Source organism: Corvus moneduloides, chromosome 1 (assembly GCF_009650955.1).
Source record: "Corvus moneduloides isolate bCorMon1 chromosome 1, bCorMon1.pri, whole genome shotgun sequence".
In the NCBI taxonomy this organism is placed as follows: Eukaryota; Metazoa; Chordata; class Aves; order Passeriformes; family Corvidae; genus Corvus; species Corvus moneduloides.
Window position 1 is genome coordinate 58,330,227 of NC_045476.1, and position 25,675 is coordinate 58,355,901.

At 35.3% G+C, this 25,675-nt stretch overlaps 1 protein-coding gene across 7 annotated transcripts in view; it reads right to left on the reverse strand.

The window, feature by feature from the left end:
- Nucleotides 1-25,675, reverse strand: part of PHF14 (PHD finger protein 14) — a 164,716-nt gene that overhangs the window by 114,172 nt on the left and 24,869 nt on the right. For all 7 annotated transcript variants that reach the window (XR_004240641.1, XM_032111136.1, XM_032111126.1 and 4 more), the window contains 9 exons: nt 22,007-22,166; nt 16,510-16,621; nt 14,168-14,305; nt 12,150-12,296; nt 9,277-9,547; nt 8,615-8,721; nt 7,168-7,263; nt 5,518-5,621; nt 4,014-4,145 (listed from right to left, as the gene is read on the reverse strand). Coding sequence is in view for 6 of the 7 variants with exons in the window: in XM_032111136.1 (XP_031967027.1) it covers nt 4,014-4,145; nt 5,518-5,621; nt 7,168-7,263; nt 8,615-8,721; nt 9,277-9,547; nt 12,150-12,296; nt 14,168-14,305; nt 16,510-16,621; nt 22,007-22,166 (1,267 nt within the window). In the remaining variant the exon portion in view is untranslated. The remainder of the gene's footprint in view (nt 1-4,013; nt 4,146-5,517; nt 5,622-7,167; nt 7,264-8,614; nt 8,722-9,276; nt 9,548-12,149; nt 12,297-14,167; nt 14,306-16,509; nt 16,622-22,006; nt 22,167-25,675) is intronic.

The window sequence follows — 25,675 nt, forward strand, 5'->3', positions numbered from 1 at the left end:
TCTAAAATGTGCCTACTGCTAGAATTACTGGAAGTGTTTGTTCCATAAAGAAATCTCAGTACTGATTTGAAATCTTTTAATCATGCAGAAAGTCTTTGATTAAGCACTAGCAACCTACAGAAGAAAAAAGAAATCGTGTGATTTTGTTGCGTTTTCAATCTAACTTGGTACAAGAATCAGAGATAACTTCCCATGTCACAAACATCTTATCAACTCAGTAGTAGTGAGTTGGGAAAGAGTGTATTTACATGGCTCAGCAAATACCACTACCATGCTTCCAGAAAACAGTTCTGTCCTCGGTATTTAAAAAGGAAAACTGTACAGTTACTGAGAGTGGGGCTTGTTTTCAATAAGGAAGATGCAGGTCTCATGGATATACTCTCTGACAAACCACCTCTCGCAATGTTTACAAAGAATTAAGCCACTTTGAGCTCAAGAAACATGGACCACAGCTTTAAGATGACACACTCTGGAGACAGAAGACAGTATATATGAACCAAATATAGTTGTCAAAAAGCTTCAAAGAGCACCTCACAGAGTGTGAAGTTACAGAGTGTAACAAAAAAAATTGCCATTTGCAATGACCCAAACATCCTTCAATTAGGACAAGTTACAAATACATAAAAATACGTATGTCACATTCAACTCATGTTTATGTAAGTTAATAATTTTATATCATTATCCAGTGACCCAGGATGAAAAAACATTTGAAGAGGTGCTGGATCAGTACTGAATGAATGAGGCCAGGACTATGAATGAATATCCAGATACTGCATGAATGTTCATGGGACTACTGGTCAGGAATTCTACAGCTCATACTGTCCTGTGGCCAGTACTCCCTACAGCAGTCACCACTAAAATAACTTGGCCTTCTAAAACAAAAATAAAAACAACCAAGCATAATACAACCATTAGTCCTTGTTTTGTCCATCTCAGTTCCTAGTATTTCATATGCTACCAGAAGTTATCACTGTCTGTCAGCAATCTCATTCCAGTAGAAAGAGCTAATCCTTGTTGGTACCTCCCAAGTATTTTTTTTAAAGAAAATGTCAATATTTTACAATTAGATTCATTATATAGTCTGCCAACACTTGTGCATTGCCTTAGTACCAGTTAAGATCATTCTCTACCAGGAAAATGCACAGTTCCCAGTCCATCCAGAATGGCCAGGAGCATAAAAGCACACAAGTTGCCAGCAAGAATGGTAAGACTTAGTATTATGATAACATGTGACTCAAAATGATATTCAACTGTTTAATCAATAGGATTTCTAGGAAACCGAGAATTTCAAATTTTTAAATGAAAGTAAACCACAGCATTTCTGTGTATGGTTAAAACTCCTGATCTAGGAGTTGGACTCGACTCTTTGAACTCAGGATATTTTATGCTTCTACTTTGAAAGCACAGCATCAAAACAGGCATAAATTAATGCTTTAATGTATTATTACATAAAATAGTTCCTATGCTCTTCATCTCAAATCCATTTGAAATGAGGACAGGCTTTGAACCTACTTGGTACAAACTGATGTGTAAGATGTTATAACTGTTACCTTGAAGAAAACTGTCAGGCCTCCAAACAAGGAAACTTCTTAGTGTTAAGTGTTTTAAACCAGTTAAACTAGTAAGCTGTGAAACACCGGTGCTCACCAGGTCTAGAGTCTTACTATGATTTTGCTAAGACTAAAACTGTTAACTCATTTTAAATTTTAGAAACACTGAGATAACAAAATATAATTTGTGCTTTCTTTAACAATTTAGCTTTTAAATACACAATATATTTAATTCTTTTCTCTTACTATTAACATATAATACTGGATTTAATTTAACAATTTCAAAACCCTTTTTGGTAAACTGTAATTTAAATTATTAAATGCTGAGCATGAAACAGACAAAAAGTATAACTATAAATTAGCCTATGTAGCATCACACACATAACCTGAATCACCTGACATCCTCAAACACAATAAAAAGGATGAAGTTTATGGAATAAATTCATGTTAAAATATTCATTGTTTAAACAAACATATACTGGTAAAGTACATGACCGCAATCATCAAAACTTTGGCAAGGGCTCAAGTTAGCTATTCTGAGTAAATTATTAGCAATGATAATGGAATAGAAGAAAAACCCAAACAATCATTTTTGATTGTTTCTTGATTATTATTTTAAAAGAGAACTAAACTCAGTGTTTTTAACCACTCACAAACGAAGTCTTTCAACCTGCCTAGTGTTTCAAGGAATTTCCTACTATACCAATTTTATCTTTTTGCTAAGTTCCTATTATATCCTATACAAATATCTAAAAAGTACATGGCCCCCATCTAAAAAAAAATGCACTTTTATTCATATCTTAATCAAAAGAGAAAAACTGTATTCAAAACAGCAGGGGAGGAAAAACCTGCTGAACTCGAACTTGGATTAAGGGTCTGTTCTGTATGCTCTCTACTGATCCTGAAAAGAATACATAAAGGAATGTTCAATGATGAAAAGGATGCAATCAATGAAGCTCAATTTGTCTGCTATCATCTCACACCCCAGAATATGCCTGAGCTAATTAGAAGTAAAAGCCAAGTTTGTGATCTGAGATATCACTGAAGCATGAAATTCACAACAAAGATAAGTTATAGCTTTGAAATGAAAGAGCTTTACTACCTAACCTGACCTATCTTGCCTTTAACAGCTACTGAGAATTACAGTCTTACATCTATTGGACTGATAGCTTTTAGTGAGCCTTTTCAACTTTGTTAAAAGCAGAACAAAAATCAAATCCCCTGTGCAAATGAAGAAGCTATCTAAAAATTTAAAAAAAAAAAGCTTCCATGTAAAATAACTACTTGGCAAATTTGACAAAAGAGATCTAAAGTCTCACATCACACACTACATTAAATAATTAAAGGAATATTAGGTTCAGGAAAGTATTAGTGATGGTGAAAACCTTTTTGAGACTTTCATCTTTAAAAAACAATCTCTATTAATTTACTAAGGAAATTTATTGAGGTAAATACAGGTTTTGTCACATTAAGATATAAAAAAGAGAGGCCTCCCATTTCATGTACTGGCCATCTTGTTCTGCACACAATCTTCAAAACTAACCAAAGAGATGGCTGAAGTAAATGTTTTATGCAGGTTCTTTAAGAACAAAAATTTAGAGATATATGAAGAAAAACAGAAGATAATCTTTTTCTATTAAAATAGTTTTACTGTATTTTTAGAAGCAATTCTGATACTATTCTGATTTGGTACCTTAACATTCAGACAAGGTGATGAATGACTCCTTGAGATGCTGTACACTAACCTCTTGTCAGCTACAAACTGTTTCTGAGTTTGTTCTAACACATTTCAGAGCAGTTTAAACATGGAGGTTGCTAACACTACAGAGCAGAGCAAGCTAATTTTATGACAGTTTGGAAATCAGCATTTTTGCCACCTTACCAATTCTCCATTGTACCACTTAGCTTTTGTTCTGCTCTGCAGGCATGAAAGAACTTTAATTCATGGAAATGTAACTGCAGTAAGTACACTTATGAACATACTTCTGCCATTGTACATTTGAGTCATAAGACAGCAGTAAACCCAACACTTCCCATCTTGCAATAAACAGATCTATTACTTTTATTTAAAAATATTACAAGTATTTGCCTGAAAATCCAGACAGAGAGTTGCTTATCTGAGTCCTAACATAAACAGAAAACTGAGTCTTCCATTTCCCAAAAGTATTCACCTATAATTTGCTACCACTATTATATTGCAGCAATAACAATCGCAAATGAACTCAAAACCCAACCAAAATTACAACTATAACCTATTTTTACATAGTGGCTAATAACGAGAAAATCTTTACAACTTTTTTTTTTAACCTTGAAACATCACTGCTAATAACCTGAAAATAAAAAATTTCTGTTCAAACTGCATTAAAGCAATGTCTAATCCACTCAGAATTTTCAAGTCTATTCATATTTACATCCTACTTTAAGTACAGAGACAGCACAAGAACACATCAACTGCATTCTTACCAGTAACTGTTCTTGGTCTTCCTTGGCATCCTTGTAAGAGGTGGATCCAGGCAACCAAGATGATAATGGAGTTTACAAGTGTCACACAGCAGCAGTAGGTGTTGATCATGGTTCTTCTTGCAAATTCCACAACTTTTCATGTACGTACCAGAAAAGCATTATAATTACATATTCATAAAGAATAAACAATACACCCCAGCACACTCCCCAGTTTCAATACAAACACGTGGCAACTTCAAACTGATGTATCATTTACGTGCATAATTACTTTTTGAAGTAATTGTGGAGTAATTTTGGAAGGGTTTAAGGAGCTTCTATCTAAGTACAATAAAAGCATAAAAGGCTCCTAATAAGATTCAGCAAAAAATGGCTTTCAATTTAAATTTTTGAGGGCTTCTAACAAGTTAGTAATCACTCAATACTTCAGCAAAATGTACCAGTAGCAAGTGGAAAAAAAATACAACAAATACGTAAACAGAAAATTATACTGCTAATATCAATCTGAACAATCAATCATACACTTATTAATTACCCTGAAATAGGTCTGTGCTGCTATTACACTGGGCAATGTAACTCATCAGAAATTATATCTCCTTTTTATTATTATTTTAGTGGAATTGAAATCTTAGTTATTTTGAAAAGATAGGTGTTCACTGATTGCACTATAACACGGAACTGAGTGCATTTGAATGAAACAAAACTAGTGAAGCATGACTCCAATTATCTGTGTACATCTAAATTGCCAAATCCTCAGATCACTGCCACGTTTTCAAGATTTCTACCTCTTGCAACACTAAAATTAACTTTTGCTTATGTAAATCATCCTCTTCAGTTAGCATGCTAGCTGGGCAAGACACTACTTGCTGTGGCTGGATGCCTGGCTGCTGCTCTCTAGATAAACAACAGACCATGTCACTTCTCAGCTGTGGTGAGAAAAAAAGATCCTAGATGATGTGTTTTGCATCTGGGATTCTAGTTTATGTCCCACTATTAGGCTTAATAAAAACCCAGTCAGTAGCTTCACAGCTTACAGAAGAGGGGAAAAGGTGGAACTATGTATGACAGAGTAAGTGAATACATTTTATAACCTTGGGAATTAATAAAAAGAGAAGTAGGGAAATTTAGCATGAGCAAAAAGTGAAATTCTTATATGACAAGTGTTTTGTGCATAAAGGAATCGTGACTGAATAGCATCATCACTGTTCTCAAAATCATGCACTCAGAGGACTGCATTCAAAGAACAAAGTGACCAGTTAGTTTTGACATCAAAAAAACTTCAGATGCAAGGAGTTAGCTTTGTCCTTAAAGCACTGCTGTCAAATTAGCAAAAACACCCAAGTTTTACTCATGTGTGGTAGGGTGAAGAATTGACCACTGTTCAACTTAGCACTCAAACGTATAGAAAACAGTAAAGCATTTTGTTAATTAAACACTGAAGCAAACAATTCTGAAACTGTAACTTGCTGGATACTGTTATCTATTCTGTCAAAGTTTAATTACTTGCCTATAAAGTACTGCCGGAAGTGTAGATGCCTTTTGTGTTCCTCCTTCCTTTTTACTTGGTTTCCTTTCCTTTGGAGCCCGTAAAATTGCTGGTATGTTCAATTTCTATTGGATTTGAACAAATGCAGTACACATGAGTCTTGACACTTTTAAAGAACATTCCTCTAATCTCAATGCATGAAGAACGAGACACATAATAATGAGTGGGAAATTGCTTAGCTAGCTATTTTACAGACTACACATTTACTCCAATAAGATTCTGTAATATAAAGTAATCTTAGAGAAAATTTTTCAATTCAGTAAGAAACACACGGAAAGACTGGCTTTTAGAATCTTTCTTCAAGCTTCCAATATAGGGATGGACAAGGATGCATTTCTCTAGGAAGCTGAAACAAGCAAAGACAAATTCATGAAAGTGACAGAACACTGAGGCAGTTTATTTTCCCCAGCATTGCAGCTACACTGGTGCTCAACAGGTTAATTAGAAAAATTATCTTATTGGACCAAGCCCTTCACAAAGCAGACAAGGCTCTCGTTGGGTTTCTACTATCTGCCGTATGCTGGCTTCTCAGACAGCAACCATCTATCAAAGTCATTTCTCAGCAGCCCCATGGGTCTGCATCTGTTCAACCAACTGGAAAAAAAATGTCATGCAAGCTGTGTAAATGAATTCTACTCAGCTTTTCATTCTTTTTTTTTTTCAAATTTCGTAACATTTGCATCAGGAAATATCTCTGCAAATACTTACTCAAAGGAAGGAAAAATAATCTTGGTTTAAAAGATACGTTATGCAAGAATTCTTCTTTGCAAGTAGGAGAGGTAGGCAGACAAATAGAACTAGTAAAAGGTTGCATATCTTAGGAACTATTACTGCATAAAGAAAGTGTAAGGTTCGTTTTCTGAACAGCAGCACAAGCTCAGCAGTAACAAAGGGCATGCCAAAATTGTGAATAATTGTATTTCTGCATTTTCACAATGAACAGTTTCTTCAATATCAAATCATAACTGGAAATGATTGCAATCTCCCTCTCACATCCAAAATGTCCATTGACATTTAATACCTCTGACATAAAACATATATTGAAAACACTGCAAAAATCTACACTTCTCTTTTTTCCCATATCAGTGGGAACAAAGATAATTGCTGGCAACAGGAAGTAACCCAAATCTTCTGTTGTCCTAGATATTTATATTCATTTGATCAAAATATTCTCCTCTGTCTAGTTACACACCATTATGTAAATACTGCATTTAAAAGGATTTGTATCTTATAAAACCCATAAAGAGTTAACTTATCATTTGAAGCCTACAGTAACTAAAGACAACTGGAGACAAAAACAGTAGGATTAACTCATGCCTCATGCTGAGATTCATCACAAATGACAGGTCAATCACTTATACCAAATGAAAGAATTTTGCAAACAAGAACACTATTGCAACAACAAAACGAAGCTACACATTCCCAGTAGGTGGTTTGCAGAAGTCTAGGTACTTCAATCAGGAAGCATTATCCCCCAAGTAAAGCCTGGGTCTGATCAAATCAAATCAATTTATTCGGCCATAGAAGTGGCAGAGAGAAACAAAACGGCCTATGCTTGGAAAACCTGTTCTGCTGGTTTTTTCTGTAAAGGGGGGCAAGGAACCAACCAACCTGTCCAATGATTCTACCCAGCAGAGCCCAAATGCCTTGCCCTTCATTTCGCAGTTTTCCATTCATATTTTGTAGCTCTTCCAAGGACTCACACAGCTGAAAAGTTTAAAAAAAAAAAAAAAGGCAACAGGAATGAAAAGCCATTAACAGTAATTCAATAAAATTTACTCAACCTCTTACTTATCAAGGGTGCATTAGTTTATTGTGGGAATAGAAAAACAGTGAAACTGGTATCAATATAGCTGAGATCAGTACAACCATTCAGTAATTTAACAGAACTAAGACAAAAACCAGAGCAGCCACTTGTTTTGTAAAGACCTAAAGAATTTCAGCATGGATATAAGGTTTCATAAAGTCATATGGAAAGGAAAACTAAAATACAACAATATTTTCTATGTGTTGTCCATACAACATATATAATCTTGTAGGCAGCAAGATTATAGCACGCAAACATATAAATGAATTAAAACTCTCTTTTGCCACACTCACAGAAAAAGAAAATTTAAAATTAAAGGATGCAAGCAAAAAAAAGGGGTTTTTTTTTCTCCTGGCACTAACTGTTAGGTTGTATATTTTGGGAGGTAACTATTAATTTGGTTAAAAGCCCCAGGCACAACTTCCTTTCCCTTTATCATCTTTGGGAAGTTCACAAGGATCTGCTGCTACATTTTCCTTATGTTCTCACTTAAAACACACACCAAACAGTTTAGGAATTAGTAGCAACACCATTTTTTGTCATCATTAACTAACACTTAATAGGCCCCTGAATTCAGCAAGAATTGCAGCATGTCATCCGTCACAAAAGGTACAGTATATCAATGTTTCAAAATATTTAATTATTAAAATAAACATTCATTTGATAAAAATGCACAAAATTCTTTTTTAGTCATAATGATGAGTTAATAAAAAAAATATATTAGCAACATTTTGGGGGAGCAATGCCATAATTTATGGGCATCAAATTTGTTATACCCTGAAAAGCATGCAGAGGACACTATGGAGGTGTGAATACTGATAATTTCTGTCTAAAAAAATAGTCATTAAATCTAAGCCCAACTGAAGCTGTAGTTGACATAAATAAATAAATAAATAACAGTCTGAGTATCCTAGATTGCCAATTATCAAGCAGGGCTCCAAGTAGAGAATCATGCAGGTTCAAACAAGTCCATGTGCAATTTGTTAGCGGACCTCTCAGTGGGGTCAGTCAAAGAACTTGTGTCCAGTTGAAGTATCACATTTTAGAAATTGATACTACTTGTATGGGAGAAGAAAGACTACTGAGTATTTTTAAAAGAAGAAATATGTTTTTAAATATTACTTTTAACAGATCAATAGTTTGCATCTTTCACTTTCATCCTAATCTTTTTCCAGGGAAAGAAAAATTCTATCAAAGTAAACAGCAGCAATACTAAAATGGTACAATGGTTTATCAGCCCATTTTTTTTACCTTATTATACTCCACATGAAGCTTTTCTTGCTCATTTTCTAACTTATCCTTGATATTCTTCTGTTCAGCCATATTCTCCTGGATTTGAATCATGCGCATATTTCTCTCTATTTAAAAGAAAATCGCATCATTTTCTGTTCTGGAATATACATTTTCAAGTTTTATGCACTAAAAAAAAAGTGAAGCAATCGAAAATGAAAAACCGTAACAATACAAAACTATGGCCTATAGGTTTATTACACAGAGTAGAATGAACAGTCAAAACATTTTTGTTTTGCTGCATAAATATTGTAGTTAAAGCGATGAACTTTGATCAGGATCTAGCACACAGTCAAAAAGTCATGCTATTCCACATAGAAATGGAGGAGAATTTAAGGAAAAAATATTATACCAAAAGTTACTTACTCCCTTCTTAAAGACAGTTTAGTCTCCTCTTTATACTTGAAAGATTTTATTCTTTTCTGAAATGTCTTTAAAAAAAAAACTTTGTGTACACAGAGACTCCAAGAAATAATACCTGACCTAAAATGAAGTCATAATCCACATTTATCTACTATAAACAATTAAATACAACGAAAATAAAAAAGCCAATTAAATAACATAGCACAATGCAGCAAAGTGGTACCTTTCCATTGAGAAAAATAAGGCATTTTCACCCTTACCAAGGTAATAATTCACAAAGTCAGCAGTGAGAGCTGGTTGTTTATGTTTTCTTCTTCCATCAACACTGGAACTCGTATCCGAAGTATCCACTGGAAAGATGTCTGTGCTGATTCCCATCAGTTCGGCTTTGCGCATAAGCTTGCGTATGGCCGAAGCACTGCTTGTGAGCGGCCGCGGCAGCTTCTCCCTGGGAACCCAGGCCTGTGGCCTGGTGGTGCGGGCCAGCTCCGCCTTGGCACGGTACTGCTGCAGCCTGGCATTGATGCGAGCCTGCAATGAAGAATTCCACAAATTAAACACATCAAGGAACAATTCACAATTAGTTGTGAGTTGCAATTTGGAACACATCTGCATTTTGTTTTCATTTTAAAAGCTGCACAATCTAATCAAGGTCATTTTCACTCCAGAACTCCACATCTCAAAAAACAGACATTGCTACAGACATTCCATTTTACTTCAAAGCATACACACAAACGACACTATCCTTTCACTAGGTTTTGGAGCTATGTACACATTTCTTGATGAGATTTCCCTATTGATGAAAGCAACAGATGATTGCTGGCTTTGAGACAACCCCTTCTGATAACGAAAATTTGACTGGACTGTGAAAACTCACTACTGGTAAAAGCTTTGGCTGACCTACCACATATGCATTTAGATATACTTAAAATTGGTATCCATGTGAGCAAAAAAAAGTTGATGAAGAGCATTATTACCATATTTGACATACTTTTGTAAGAACTCCTTTCACAATGCCACTTCTCTTTATTAATGTTAAACTTGCTGATTATAATTTGTCAAAAACACAATCCAAACAGAAGTGAAGCAGACAAGAGAAGCTCACAATATATATTGCTGGTGACATCTGTATATTTGTGACCATCTGGGAGACCTACCCCAAAAGATCGAGCTATTACTGACAGTTGGAAAACACTGTCTTGAGGGAACTCTATGAAGTGGCAATTCTGGCAGAAAATGACATCAACATACAAACCTTCAGAGGCAAAACTCCAGATGACTATCAGTTAGAAGCTGTTTACTTGCCTGCACAAAGAAGAAACTAAACTAATGTGACTGCCCCACCATATGGTGTGAGATACTCCTGAGACAAAAGCAAAAAGTGTGCATATACATACACACTGTGGTTAAGGAACATCTCTGACTTCAAACAGAATCATTGAAGGTAGTATTGCAGACAGTTTAACACATTATAGTAAGGACTAGGTCTTGAACATTAGTGACCAAGAAACACAGGAAACATGGCTTACAGGTCAGCTCTGACCTCAGTGGCTTTTTTCTTGGAACCATAGCAGCAGGCAACAGGTCCACCTACAGCCACCACTGTTCAATACCAAAGCCACCAATAGTGAAAACACGTGGTTGTACAAAATGTATGCAAGTTATCGTACCTATATCAAGGTGCCTATAACACTATGTCAAGTAACTCCACCTGCAGTTTTCAGCAGTCATTCTTTCAGTTTCCAAAAAAGTAATCCAAATAATTTAGATTAAAAAATTGCAAGGTCTTGGATGTGGGGAAAAGAGGAGGGAGAAAGGAAAATGCTGGGAACTTACCAGCATTATCAGCACTGCGTAACACATGCCTGAAAACAGAGCTAATAAGGCCTGTTGGATCCAAACTGATACTGCACAACCAGCACTTACCATTATCTTGGGTAGTACTCATTGTAATGCCTCCACTACACAGGTGCATTTCATATAACTCAGAGCTGAGTATATTCAGCAAGAAGTATTAAATCAGTTTTACATCAAGCTACATGAAATTCAGTACCCCATAGAAATATTGCACTCAAAATTCTTCTACAGTATGAGTTTGCTCATGCTCATTCTCAACAGCATAGGTCAGTTTAAATTAATATTCTCTTCTCCTGTTCAAAGATCTCTGAAGAACTAGAAAGGTAAGATTTTTTAAAATACGAAGTTTGACAATATGAAACTGTATTTCTTATCATTACACTATAATTCTCACTTCAGAAAAAAATCAGTCCTCTCCCATAAATGATTTCCACTATTTACAGCATCTGCTACTTGCTACAAATAAATTAGGCAAGTTTCGTTCAGGTAACAAGCTGCTTTTCTGCACAGGTGTGATTTTTCCATGGAATGCAGTTCAGTCTAAGCAGTGAAGCAAACTATGCTAGAAATTCCCTAAAGGACACACATTGAAGCATATGAAAGTATGCAGATTCCCTCAGAGGGATTGAAACCTTTACATCAACAGGACATTTATCAGTTGAGCTTATGCAGTAACTAACAGTTTTAAATGGATCTGCCACTAGACAGAGATACAGACTTGCCTAAGGCTTTCAGACAACGCCCACGCTGTAGCACAGACTCACTTCTTTGCATACATTATTTTTTTCCCTTGGAAATTTTTAGTATGAAAACACCTGGCACACAGAATTCCACTTAGACCTACAAAAATGGAAATTCAGAAATAGAAAAATGCCTGATTTTTTGTCTGTCTTTTTTTTCTTCAGAATCTTGAAGAAAATGTTAAAGAAAATCTATGGATTACAATGAAAAAGTAATTACCAATTTTTTGTCTCAAAACCTAAGTAATATTTTTCAATTCAGACAAGCATAGATATTAATATTTGATATTTATTGAAATATATATATGAGATATAACTATATAAGACATATATATATATATATATATATATACACAGAGAATTGTTCTCAGAGACCAAACCCTACAAATAGTTCACTGTACTGTTAAATGACCATGCACTATCAATATATTACCCATTTAATTTCCTACAATAATTACATTTTTAGGTTCTCTTAATTTCTGTCTTGTTCAACATGGATGATTAATGCAGAGGCATTTGTGTCACGAATACAATACCTGAGCTTCTGGCGAAAGCTGCTTTTCTCTTTCCTGCAAGGACATTTTACAGTAAGATTGTAAAGCCAAGTAGTTCTTCCGCTTCCATTTTCTGTCTAACCTGTCCGCATGCTGTTTACAATAAGCAAAAAAAGGGTCAGCTATATCCTGTTTCAGAAAAAACAAAGGGGAAGGAACGAAAATAAAGTAAGACATAAAGTAAGGCCAAAGGGCTCTGAACAGCACAAACATTCTGGCAATCAGTTCCCATGTTCGAATGGACATGTTTTTAAAAACAACTAAAAAGTATGTTTCTAAATCAATTTTGTCATGTTGATGCCATCTACAATATAAGGCGTATGTTTTTAAATGCATTAACTATTTAACTCTCTACTAGTCAATATCTGCACTATATTTGCACTCCCAGGAAAAAAAATCCAGCAAAACAAATTCCTAAGTAAAAATCCCTTTAACATATAACATGCATTAACTTCTTGTTGATTCACTGTGCCTTATAAACTAAATCCTACAAGTGCAAAACAATTCTGAATACTATCAAAGGCAATATATTTGGTTTCTCTAATGTTTTTCCAACTGTTCTGGAGGCTATACCCTCACATGATTTATCATCTCTCAAATGATCTTTTTTTTTTCCATTTTTCATTCCACTGTATCTGCACATTATCATGGCTAGGTTTATAGCAACTTTTAGCACCTGCAAACTTTGTAAGCAGACTACAAATATGTGAGCCATGAGGAGACATCCTTTAAGAAACACATTCATTTTGTATTTTCAAAAGTGTACAAACAACATCATGAATCTACAGACTAAGAAAAACTTAAAGCAGTCTTCCTTCATAAAGTAATACAAATATTAATAAATTATCTGCCTATCAAATTTTCCTTCACTCCATCTATAAAATATAGACCAATAAAATTTACTCAGACTTTCCTTACAAGCACATTTTCTTTTAATTTAGATTTTCACACTATGCAACAGCTTACTTCAAAAATTAGCAGCGCCCTAAAATGAGATTGTGCGAGACCTTGATTAAAAATTTGATTACAGAACACATGTAATAAAATTTTAAAGTGGAAAGGCAAGCAGATACGTATGTCCAGAGAGAATCCACATAAAGCATTTGAAGACTCAACCTTACACATAATCTATTTAGGACAACAACAATGAGGCAATGTGCTATCTTCCTATTTATCGGTCCAACAGAAGGAAGTATTTTGTGATTCCTTCATGAATTCCTTAGTGATCCACTGTTTTCAGAAACAGAATTGTCAAGATGAACAGTGAAAGTAATGCTTGTTTTTGTGTTACCTGTGCTACTTCCTAAGGCAAAAAGTTAAATCGTGAAGCTATGAACACGACAGGCTTAATCCAAATGATACATATCAGGATGGAATTGGGCAACCTAAAAGTACCTATACCATAAAAATGAATTGGGAAGTAGGAACTTCAAATCTAAATTGCTTTAGATCATATTACAGAGAAAAAACTGTTAAGAAAAGATATTAAGAAGTTATCAGGAGGCTATAAATACTTGCTTTTCATTCTGATTCCAAAGATTAATGTTACCACAAGGGAAGTCATATATATGTACTACAATTTGAAGAAAATACTGGAAAACAGGCATGAAAAAGTGGCATCAGAAATGTAGTTAATTTCTCAAGTCTCCTATTTGGTATGTAACAGAGATGACTATACTACACAAACAGCTAGGTAAGTACGTCACCCTCTGTGAAGTTCAGGAAATACAGCTAGAATTCATGTCTATATTGACTGATAGTCTATTAAGCCAACTTCTGTGTTAACTTTCTCTGTCCTTTCTTCCAGTCAGTTTCAAAAGGTGCTCAGAGTTGGCCAATTTGGTGAAGCACTCTCCCTGTACAGTTCCTTTACTCAGCCCAGGCCTTGTTACCTACTGTAAAAAACTTAGTTCAGTGTCTGTGAACAAAAAAGCCACCATTTCAGGTCATCTTCATAAGCTTTCAACAGAGGTTTTTTATTCTATCCTTTCCATAGCTACCTCTTCCGCTGCTGCTTCTGAGAGGAGGCCTTCCTTCTGAGCACAGGTCACATGGAAATAAGCTCTGCACATCCCAGCATCACAACTAATGCATACACCAGTTCTGGCAAAACGAGGATCTTCGCAAAAACTGCACTCCTTCATAAAGAAGAATGGAAAATGCCACAGTAAATACTTCAGGTGAGTTTTGCCTAGTATTTCATAATTTATGTCTTATATATAAAAAGCGAACCAGTAGGTTACTCCTGTGTGGTACAGAAACCAAGTATGTTCCCAACAGTTGACACTACTTAAAGCTCCATGCTTTCTCAACTCCCACTATTAATTTCATTTTCAACAAGCAATGGTAAAGTGCTTAATTAATCTAAACAGCATGTTGGATGAATTTTTATATGAACCTCCATGTTTTGCATTCCCCTTCAGCAAAACAACTAAACACCATCCAAGCAATTCAAGCACAATTAGTTGTATAAGTATGGTGTAAAAAAACCACCACTCCTCAGTAAATGTTCAACAAGTTCAGAGGACAAACAACAAAAGAACAGTGCTCTGAATGACTGAACACCATAGGTAATTATGTACATGTCCTTCGATAAGCAATGACTGAAGAGTAAACACATGACAATGCAGAAACAAATACTCAAAAATCATAATTATCAGTAGAGAAGGTTGTGATTCACTTAATTAAGGAATTATGGCTTCAGATTATTAATTAAGGAATTATGGCATTCTAGGCACAGTCACTTGCAAAACAACAAACTGACATCCCCTAATATGACCTAGAAAAAACCAATGAACTTATTTTTCAGTCAGATCAATTCCTCAGTCTGTTTCGCCACAATTTCAAACCAAATCCCTGTGCCAGCAATCTAGAGTGATGAGCACACAAGCAGGAAATGGGAACATACATTGCTTAAGCAGTGCTGCTATCCAGTGCATAAAAATGATCTAAAATTATACAGGCATGCATTTCCTAGCCTCCTACTTGTTGAATAGAGAGCAAAGCTGTTTATCACCTAGAGAAAATATCTCCATGCAGAAAGTTAAACAACAGAAAGGAATGGTAAGGAAAACTCAGTGACTGAAGAATCTCAAAACATCACATATGCTACACTAGAAGGGCACCCTTTAGCTGTGTAGCTGCAACACATAACAGATAAGAAATTAAATTAAAAGCACCATTATATTAAGGTGGTTTTGCAGGGAGGAATTTAGCAAAGTAAGCTGTAACTTCCACGCTTGATACAGAAAACAGCATTTACAGCTTTGCAGCAGTAATGAGTCTTCTTCACCTGTACAGTTCACTTTCACCTTACCACAGCAAGAAAAGATGCCCAAATTCTTTGCCTGGCTCCTATGCATCACTCATGTTATTAAAAAAGAGCATGACTTATTTCAACAACAGTTTGCAGGGTCTGGCGTGCTTGCCCCAACATTTTTTTATACAAATATTTCTAAACAACGCTAAATGCATCAGCAGGCCCAGGCTCCTGACACAGGTATGTTGAACATGGGCAATCCAAAGTGTTTTAATCTGTTTTATATATTGCATGTGTTTTTAAAACTGCACTACATATTTTCATTTAGCATTGAACTTAACAAACTGACATTCAAGAAAACAAAAGTGACTTGGCAGAAATGAAGCTTTAGAGCTGCAGGCTTACAACCAACCACCTTCCCTCATATTAATCTGATAGACATGGCTTCTCCACACTGTCTCCATTAGCCATACAAATAGTAGTCAGCAAACTAATGAGCACTGTGCTCCGCCCATTGCAATGGTTTTCTGCATGGTTTGTTCCTGACTGCTTCTGATCTGGATTGAAACCATTTGCATATACAAAACAATTTTAACTTTAGAACCATTTTTCAGCTCAAGTTGAGGATCCTATGTTGCTATGGATTTCGGAACAGCCTTTTTGTATGCATACTAGCTTACATATAAACTCTAAAGTAATTCTTACTGAATGTACATCTGCCCCTTTCTTAACCAACTTAACCTCCCATTTCTCATCTCACAAATCCTCCTCACTTTCCAGTCACATTTTGTCAATCTGCCACTAACTGACTTCAAAAGAAATTAACACCTGTGTAAAAAATCAGAGAAATTGGGGGAAAACAGTGACAGAAATTATGTAGAACAGTGGCAAGGGAACAGATAGAAGGATGGAGGGAATAACAATGGTATAACAACCATTAACAAACTTTATCTCATTTTTAGTTCTGAACCTCACTACAAAATTGCTATAAAAAAGAAAAATTGAGAAGATGCATTTTATTCTATTACATGCAAAAACATAAAATACAGCTACTCATTGGCACTACATCTCTTCTAAACTTACCTTTGCACCGTACTTTGAATAATTCATTTCTGTTAGTGTTACTGGCCGCAACTTGTCAATATCTCCAAATGCCACTCCTGGAACATAGAGGGCACAAACAATGTGGACCCACCTAAAACAGCAGACAAAATCAGGTTAGTGTTACCAACATTTTGATCCTATATTATACTCACCATTTTCAGGTTTCAAAGTGCCTTGTAAATGCTGCAGATGCTAGATGAAACGTTTGAAGGAAAGTACATTAAAAGCAGGGATAGAGTGCCTATTTGGAATTCAGGAGCTCAGACACTGAGCCGTAGAGCAAGGCCTTTCAAAGCCACTGGGATTGCTCTGCCTGCATGGATCAAGGGCTGGGCTAACCATCACCTTTATGTTCTGATGGCTCTCACAAGGGCTCCACACACTTTTCAAGGAACATGAAAGGTGTATGAAGATTTTGGTATTACTTATAAAGCTAAGGCAGACAGACACTTTAATGATGTGGTAAGGGGTAGGAAGGGGAGGAACAAAATTATACAGGTAGTCACACCAACACTGAGCTCTGAGCATATAGCATAAACACAGCATCAGTCAGACTTTGCACTGTTAGTTACACCTGTTAGTACCACCAGAACTAGCTAGTTTTAAGCAAACAGATAGGACTTGCATTCAGTAATAAACACATCTGAATAGTATTATAGAAAGGCCTATCTGAAACTCAGATGAACAGACTGTTACTTAGCTGTTCCCTTCCTCACTGGCCATGAACAAACGGGGGAGTAATCTTCAGCCCTGAGGGGCAGAAAATTAATCTGGACCTTAATGTACAGTAATTAAATAGCGTATAGTAATTTACACAATGGTAAAGGCTTCAACCTCAAGTCTGCTTTTGACAGGCATCTTCCTAACCTCCTGAAACTCTCAGCTACCCAAACAGCCTTGGAGCAGAAGGCAAATTTTCCTTTTCTTCTTATGTAATGAACATTTTCTAAAAGATCCAATGCTCATTGTCACAAACCATCAGTTAGTGACAAACTCAAAATCTGTTCTGCACAGCATGTATGACCCAAATTAACTGAGACAAACTACTCCAAATAATCTTACTATTTTATCAAAATTCAGGAAGTATTTGCTACTCCTTGCTAAATCACCAGATGGGAGAAAACAGTGATAGACGGAGGGTCAAGACTGCTCTTTTTTTGTTAACTTAAAATATTCAAGAAAATGGCCTTTCAGTTGCAGAGACTGTAGCTAACACTTTGAACCTAGAAAGTCCCACATGGCATGTAATACAACTAGGGATGTCAGACATAACTGAGCTGAAATATCCTGTTTGAGCCTCAGCAAGTGTGTTAATTCAGCACTTTACAATCTTCCCAGTCATTACTGTTTTAACAGTAAATGTATCACTAGTGAAGACTAAAACTCTCTTCTGTTCTAATCAAATAATAGAATCTACTCCCTGCATTCAAGATGACTCATGATGATGTGAGAAACACTTCCTCCCTTGTCTCTTTTACCAGGGATTCAGTACAGACCTGTTACCACTTGCTTAAATCCACATGCACGCTGCTGTGATCTTTTTTCCAATCTTCTACCACTTTTCAGCCTATCTCTTCTCCCTCCTCTTTCCTTTTTAGGTCAATTAAAAAAATTCATAGCAATAACATCCTGGGTTCAAGTGCACTTAGAACAGCTACTGTTATTAACTAGCTCCTTACAGATGAGAGAAATACTGAAGCTCATGGTTATACTATTCAGGAGCTCCATGTAGTCCTGGTTTCCCAAAGCAGCACACTTCTCATCAATGGTCCTTAGACCTACAATGCTTTATCACTCAGATTTATTAAGTTTCATGTTATTCATGGATCATATATCCAAACAGAAATTCCAAAAAAGCAAAATACGAAAGGTTCAGTAGCAAGCTCAAAAGTACATCTGTATTTCAGCCTTTACAAAGAAAACAATCATCTTTCAATAAACAAAATTGGTGGACAGACTATTTACTTACCATTTTCCCCCCAAACAGTCCAAGACATTAACTGGGTAACAGAAAAATCCCAGTAACAGTAAGAAACTACTTAAAAGCCATTAAATCACTTAACTCCGTAAGAAATTTCTCAGTAAATCTAACAAGCCACAACACTGACTGACCCATTGTGTCATATCTGATAAGACTCCTTTCACTTCTGTATTTAAAAACAAGTTTTTATCCTATGGTTGAATCACTCAGGTTTGAGATGCTAGGTAGTAAATTCCCTTTAAAACATATAATCTTAAAACAATCAGAATAATGTATATCCCAAATACACATTTATATGCAAGAACTGCATTGCTTTGCCTCCACAAATTTTACTACTGCTCTTCACATCCACAAAATTATTTGGTCTCAGCACTGTAACTATTTGAAGATGTAAAGAAAATTTAAAGGTGAGTTACAACTTTGTCTTTGAATAATGTAGTACAAATAAGACAGCCTGTTAGCTGCCAGAGAACAAGCTGAGATACTCAAGTGTTCTGCCAAACTTCTTGCTACTCAGAAAGGGAGTAAAGCTCATCACTGGTTTTATTACAGCATAAACACTCTAGTATGCCAGCACAACCCCCTAACTTAATACAATGTGAAAAAAAAAAAAAAAGACTATTTTCATTAGTATGTGAAAAGTACATCCCCACAAAACCAGTGGAGGAACAAGATATCTCTGCAGGGAAGCAATGGAGCACCAGGTACCACCTCTGCCCTTCCATGCTGTATCCGGGAGTGGCAATAGCTTGGCCTAAATCACTACCACACTTTAATAAAATGTTCCTCTACTAAAAAAAGCATAGGTATGTGCTTAAATATGCATTTTGGTAAACATTATGATTTACTAAAGTAAATACCTCATTGACATAAGCATATTGTACTTGTTTTCAAAAGGAAATTTAAAAAATTTTTAGAAGAAAAATACCACACAAAATAAATGAGACCTGTAACCTTGAGATAAATAGACTGCTTGTTTGTAAATAAAAAACATCTGAATTCTGTAAGGCTTCTCTTCCATACTCTTCCTTTAATTTAAGGTGTGTAATATAGAACAAATCTTTATAAACAGAAGCTACATATCTTCACAATTATTCGTAACAAAAATCCAAGGTTCTGGTTGGAGATTTTTGATAGTAAGTTTTAATACAGCCTACTAAACGTACCCTCCAAAGTTCACTATAACGATACACATCTTCTACAAGCAGCTGCTTTCTCAATTTAATTTGCACAGTTTTTTCATGCTCCACTGGTGTATTTAATGCTGCTGCACTCTGTAGGAGTTTATCTATGATAAACCCAACAGCTGGCTGCTTGCTTCATACTGACCTTCTCAAAATGTTTTAGTACGTCACCCAAGTATTGCAGTATCACAGATTTAAACTGCCATTTCAGTGTGATTGGCACACAAGTGCCTCATTTCTTGAACCACCTATATGCGAACTCAGACCTGAATCGTTATTAAAAAACATACACAAGTCAGTCAAGTTCACAGCTGAAGCAGCTTCAGCTGCTTTTAGTACCAGCTCTAAATATTTTCCTGCTCATTTATTTAGCTGCACATGTTTTAGAAGCTTGTAATTAAGACAAATTGGGTAATCAAAGAAGAATAATCTTCCTTGTTACTCTACCATCCATTTAGCTTGCAGCAATGATGACAGATGTTGATTAGGAAAGAAGAAAAACTCCATACTGAAACAAGGACAGAATGTGTATTTTTGGATAATAGCATTTTGAGAAGTAAAATTTCATAAATTCACATTTATACTTGTGAAACTGAGAGATTAATGTGAAAAGGCTTCTGCTGAGAAATTAAGCACCTCATTATTCTAATGATTCACCTTTCATGTAGAAAGAAATTATTCCAATTTGATTATGAAGAGAAACTGACTAGGTTTGGCTTGTGTAATTTCTAGCACTGATGTATATGAAGAATTTATTTTTAAAAGGTGGTAAGGGCATGAAGAGCAATGGTGAATTAAAGGAATCTGTTACTCAGTAGTCTCTTCCTGCTAATATGTCAAGAAAAGCACTGAATTGGATTGCAGTTTACTGAGTATAATGAAAACATAATAGACACTGCCCCAAGACTCTACAGTGCCTCCCTACCCCTGAGAATTCAAATTCATAAACAAATAATAAAAAGAGAGCACAGGAATTTTCACATATTAGTAATGTGAATTAGTAAATTGCAATTAGTATTTGTTTTTTTCTAGTACATAATCTCTTCATCTGGGAGAACAAACTTATCCAGGACAGCAATATCACATTGTCTAGCAAGTAAAGACACAACAACAATAATAAATTATTGTGATAACGCCCACTGTCAGCAAGGCAGGCATATGCCTCTGCACAGACAACCTACGTAACAAAGAAAATACCTCCAGGTTAACCAAAAGCATACCACCATTTTACAAGAAGAATTTTAAACAATTATTAAAATGTTGACTATAGTTTCTACTAGGATAAAGGGGAAGTCATATATATAGGGCTTAAATTGTTTGTAGAACACAAGAATAAAAAGGTTGAAATAAAATTTGCCAGGTGATATCAAGCCTCACATTTCTTGTTACACAATTGACTTTTACTCTTTAAAAAAAGTGTTTTTCTTGCATATAGAAGCATTATCATTAAAACAGAAAACAACTGAAAAAGCACAAGTTGCTTAGCTCTGTAAAAGCTTTATAAGGAAGATGCACATACACTCTTGAATCTACAACAGACCCGACACAAGGATCTGAACCCTAGAAGTATTAAAAGAGCACTGCTACCTCCAATGGTCAAAATTATTCACTACAAATCTTGACTCACTTGTGTAACTTGTTTTTTAAAAGCTTATGACAAGCCCAGCACATGAAAGCTTTGCTTATTACCACACACCTGCAATTTATACAACCATAGGGTGTAGGGGAAAAACCTTAATTTTCATGGTCTATTTAAAAAAAACAAACAAACAAACAAACAAACAAACAAAAAAAAAACACCAAAAAAAACCAAAACCCTATGCAGCAAAAACCAGTAAAATTAAGCACAAATCAGACATCACTGATAATCTAGTTTTTGCCTTTTGTATAGATAATTAGTTATCATTAATATTTACATCTTAATTTATTTTCCAAATGTGACAGGAATTGAAGACATCACGAGAATTAATCTGCTTATTCTCAAATTAGACCTGAATGCAATCCTAAAAAGAAGCGAAGAATATTCTCAAAAATCAATAATATAATCTTTATCATTCAAAATACTCATAATATACCAGGTCTGTCTGAATACCTTTAGCACACCTTCAATATAATTTTGTTATGCTACTTTTTCCTATTACCTGGCATTACTGACCCAGTAAAGAACTAAAAAACTTGTAGTTTTCCTTCCACTTACACCATACTTGAAAGTCAATAGACTTGAGCAGAGTCTTTACAAAGTATAGGAAAAAACCCAATCTTTTAAATGTAAGAGGATGTCAAATTTAAAACATCACTTATTCAGTCTTACCTGCCTGCATCAGTCTCCTTGAAGATCCCATCCTGGTTGGGACACAATTCACAGCTAGGAGTGACACCACATTTGCATGCATCACAAAACCAAGGCTCTGTGGAATTTTCTGAAGCTGAACTCATGATAGAGTCACTCTCTCCATCAACACCATAGCAACCTACACACAGGATAAATGCGAGATCAATATAAGAAGAGACAAGTGTAGCAGCAGACACTTCTCAGTTGAGTTTAGAAGGAAACACACACACATACAGATTCAGGGGAACAATATGAGAGAAATACTGAGATACCCAAGAAAGCTTACATTTTTGAAACTATTATTGTTAGTGCAAAATTCACATTTTAAAGAGTTTTATTCTAAAAAGTCATCTGTTTTATGTGATTGTCTTAGATTACAACTGTAAAACAAGAAGAAAAAGACTGTTTTACTTTATTTTTCTAGCCAGACTTGGTGTTCTTTCAGACTATCCGTTAGGAAGGAAAGTAAGAAAACAAGACTTGAAGCAACCAAAGATTAAAAAAAACCTCAATGCATTACGCATTTTTTTTTTCAAGAAATGTATTTCAAGATAAATGCAACAAGCTCTTCTCCCTGAAAATGAACATTTTTTGGAGGGAAGGGGAGAGTGTTTGGGTTTTCTTCTAGAGGTTCATTATCTCAGTAGAATCCAGTCAACAACTACACACTCCACTTTTCTACTTTGCATTCAGCATGCAAATCAACTACAAAAGAATATACACACGAAATAAAAAACACTATTTACCTACTTTTTGAGTTGCAGGACTGACCTTAAGAACCCTTGTGCAACTCCAAAACCAAAGTATAATTTGTGGAGCACAAACTGACAATTCTGAGACACCACATTGGTGATTGATGAAATATACATATATTTTTTAAGCACTCTCATTTGTACCTGCTTTGAAGTAATGGCTAGGCTCAATCATTCAGTTTCTCCATTCCTCTTCAGTACAACTAAGGGTATTCTTTATGACTGATAGGTGCCTATGCATGCTTAATTACCACAAATTTAGGAAAACAGTGTCTTTAAAGTGATTTGTTATTTAAATTTTGCACAAGAGCAAGAATTGTACTGGTTACTACTGCAAATGAAAAAAAGGAAAATCCTAACACTAATCACCACAAAACTGTTTTTTTTCATATCCCACCACACTTTGAACATTTAGCTGCTATTTAGTAAGAGAAAAAATATTTAATTGTCAACACTTAAAACGCAGTAGAGACTTTACTAAAAAATTAAATTCATCTATTTATCAAATACAGCAATCAAGTCAAAATTTGTGCTTCCAGAGCAGTAAAATTACTCAATTCTGCAATTAAATAGCAACATCATCTTTTACTTTGTTTCATTACCCACTGGCTGTAATAAAATAACAACAGTACTCCAACTCCCCTTGCGACAGAAGCAGAGGTCTGCATAACACACTGAAACTACATTCAGGAAATAAGCAACGCTGCAGGAACCACTTAAGAAATGTAGTCTTCCATTACAGAATGAACCTTATCAATAAGAATTAAAATAAGATGGCAAAATGTTTCTTTTCATTATAAAAAGCATCTTAGAATGAAAGGACAAGTCATGTGCAGAAGCACACTCACAGACAAATTTCATTAGGGATATACAAGATCATATAGCTCATGCATAGGGTAACTTCATCTTCCTTATAATGTGGTACCAGCTTTAAGGCAGCACTCCACAGAGTAATTTTTTCTTAATTCTAATAACATGATTTTGAATACATGCCAGCAAATCTCATTTTCAGCAATAGCACTAATGTACAAACACATGGCCCATTGATATCATAGAGCTGATGAATTATTAACCTTTTGGTAATTCCTTCAGACTTCTAAACATATTAACACTTTCTTAAAAGTACTTACCAAAAGTTTCTTAACATTACAGATGCTGTAATACTGCTCTCAATCCACATGGCAAAATAAAATCAGTTTCTTTCAAACACTGATGCTTCTTCACCAATTGAAAGTAATTAGACTTGCTTTTCTAGCCTAAGTGCCACCAGTATACTAAAATAAGAATAATGACTTTCCCAAACTGTCCTACCTTCATTCTGAAATAGTTGCTTTATTATACTTATCACTCATATATACCTGATTGTTTTTTATCCTTCCTCCCAGGAAATGACACAAATGTGCTGCAATTATTTCCATCCTTATCACATGTGTTGGCATTAAACATTATTTCTGTAACAATACAAATATAGCTCCTTTTCCAAAGTGGGGGGGGAAAAAAAAAAAAAAAAAAGAGGTCCATATTTTTAACCCAATTTTTTACCACAATTTGTATATAAATCTTAATGACAGCTTTAAAGAGTTTAAGATCTCTGACAGACAAGGAGGCATTCACTCTTTTCCTCAACTGGCATTTAGCAAAAGCTAAACACCACACAGTTACACCCAGCAGAAGGGGTGGTCTTTAGCTGGAGAAAACAGACCAGATTATTATTAATCATTGCTGACAAAAACATCAAAACAATCTGGTCCACCACACAGCTGAAGAAATCCAGCCTGTAAGACTGTAAGACTGCTGCTGACCTGGTGTACACTGCCAAATAAAGCTACTGAATCAAAGCTGGAATACAAAACCTTGCTGGCTATGAAGCCAGGTTTCAGAGAAGTGCCAATTTCAGTATGCTCCAAAGTCTAAAACAATTACCTCTTTAAAGATATCATTTTAGCATCCTTAAAAATGCTGAGTACAACAAAGGTTCAACCTATTACTACCTGCCTTCTTTTGCTATGCTGAAAGAATTTTTTCGTTCCAGTTAACAAAAATTTTAAAACCCCTTATCTTTAGGACTTCAAAATGCATAGATATGCAAATACAAAGCTGCTACTTGGTAAACCATTCCATCCTAGTATTAAGTGGCTACACTGAAGATCAATTTAAAGTTGCTCCATCCAACTGTTCTGTATGAATTATTGGGAATTGCTGGTGTTGGAACAGAAAGCAACCTAAGAGCTCATTTAGTAAAAGCATCAGGAGGTAATCTTTAGGTTCCCTCTAAAAGTACAAGTGCACAGATAGTGTGACTACTTAAGGCCTGAAAGGACAACAGGGGGAAGGATACAGAACCTGTAAAGGACATGTTTGGCTCCAGCTATTATTACTAACCTATTTGGCATTAAGTCAACCATCTGCCCCTTTGACTGGAAAACACACTGAAGAAAATAAAATAACTTTTAAACACTTTCCTGAAAAAGCACGCTGCCTTTCCTTAACATTCACAAAAATTCTGAAGTCTGGGTCTTCAGAATACCCGTAAGAGCTCCTTTTGAACTTGTTAGGGAAGATGAAACAGGAAAGCCTTATAAATATGATTGCCTGACAAAAGATTTTGGGAATATGAAAACTACAGGCGACATCGAAATGAAAGCCACTTTTGAAATACCAAATCTTAGTTACTGAACAACTGGAAAACAATGGTATGGCCGACTGAAGGTAATCCCCTCTTGATGGAACAATACCCTCTGCTTGCAGGCAGGTCCAAGGGTCAGAGCAGACCCTACTAGCTCAGCAGAAGGGGTCCAAAGAGTAGTTTTTAGAAGTTAAGATGTAACACTCTATGGTAATATAAGAACTCTTATAGGCTGTATGTAAATGCTATAGGATTTGTATCTTGTATTAG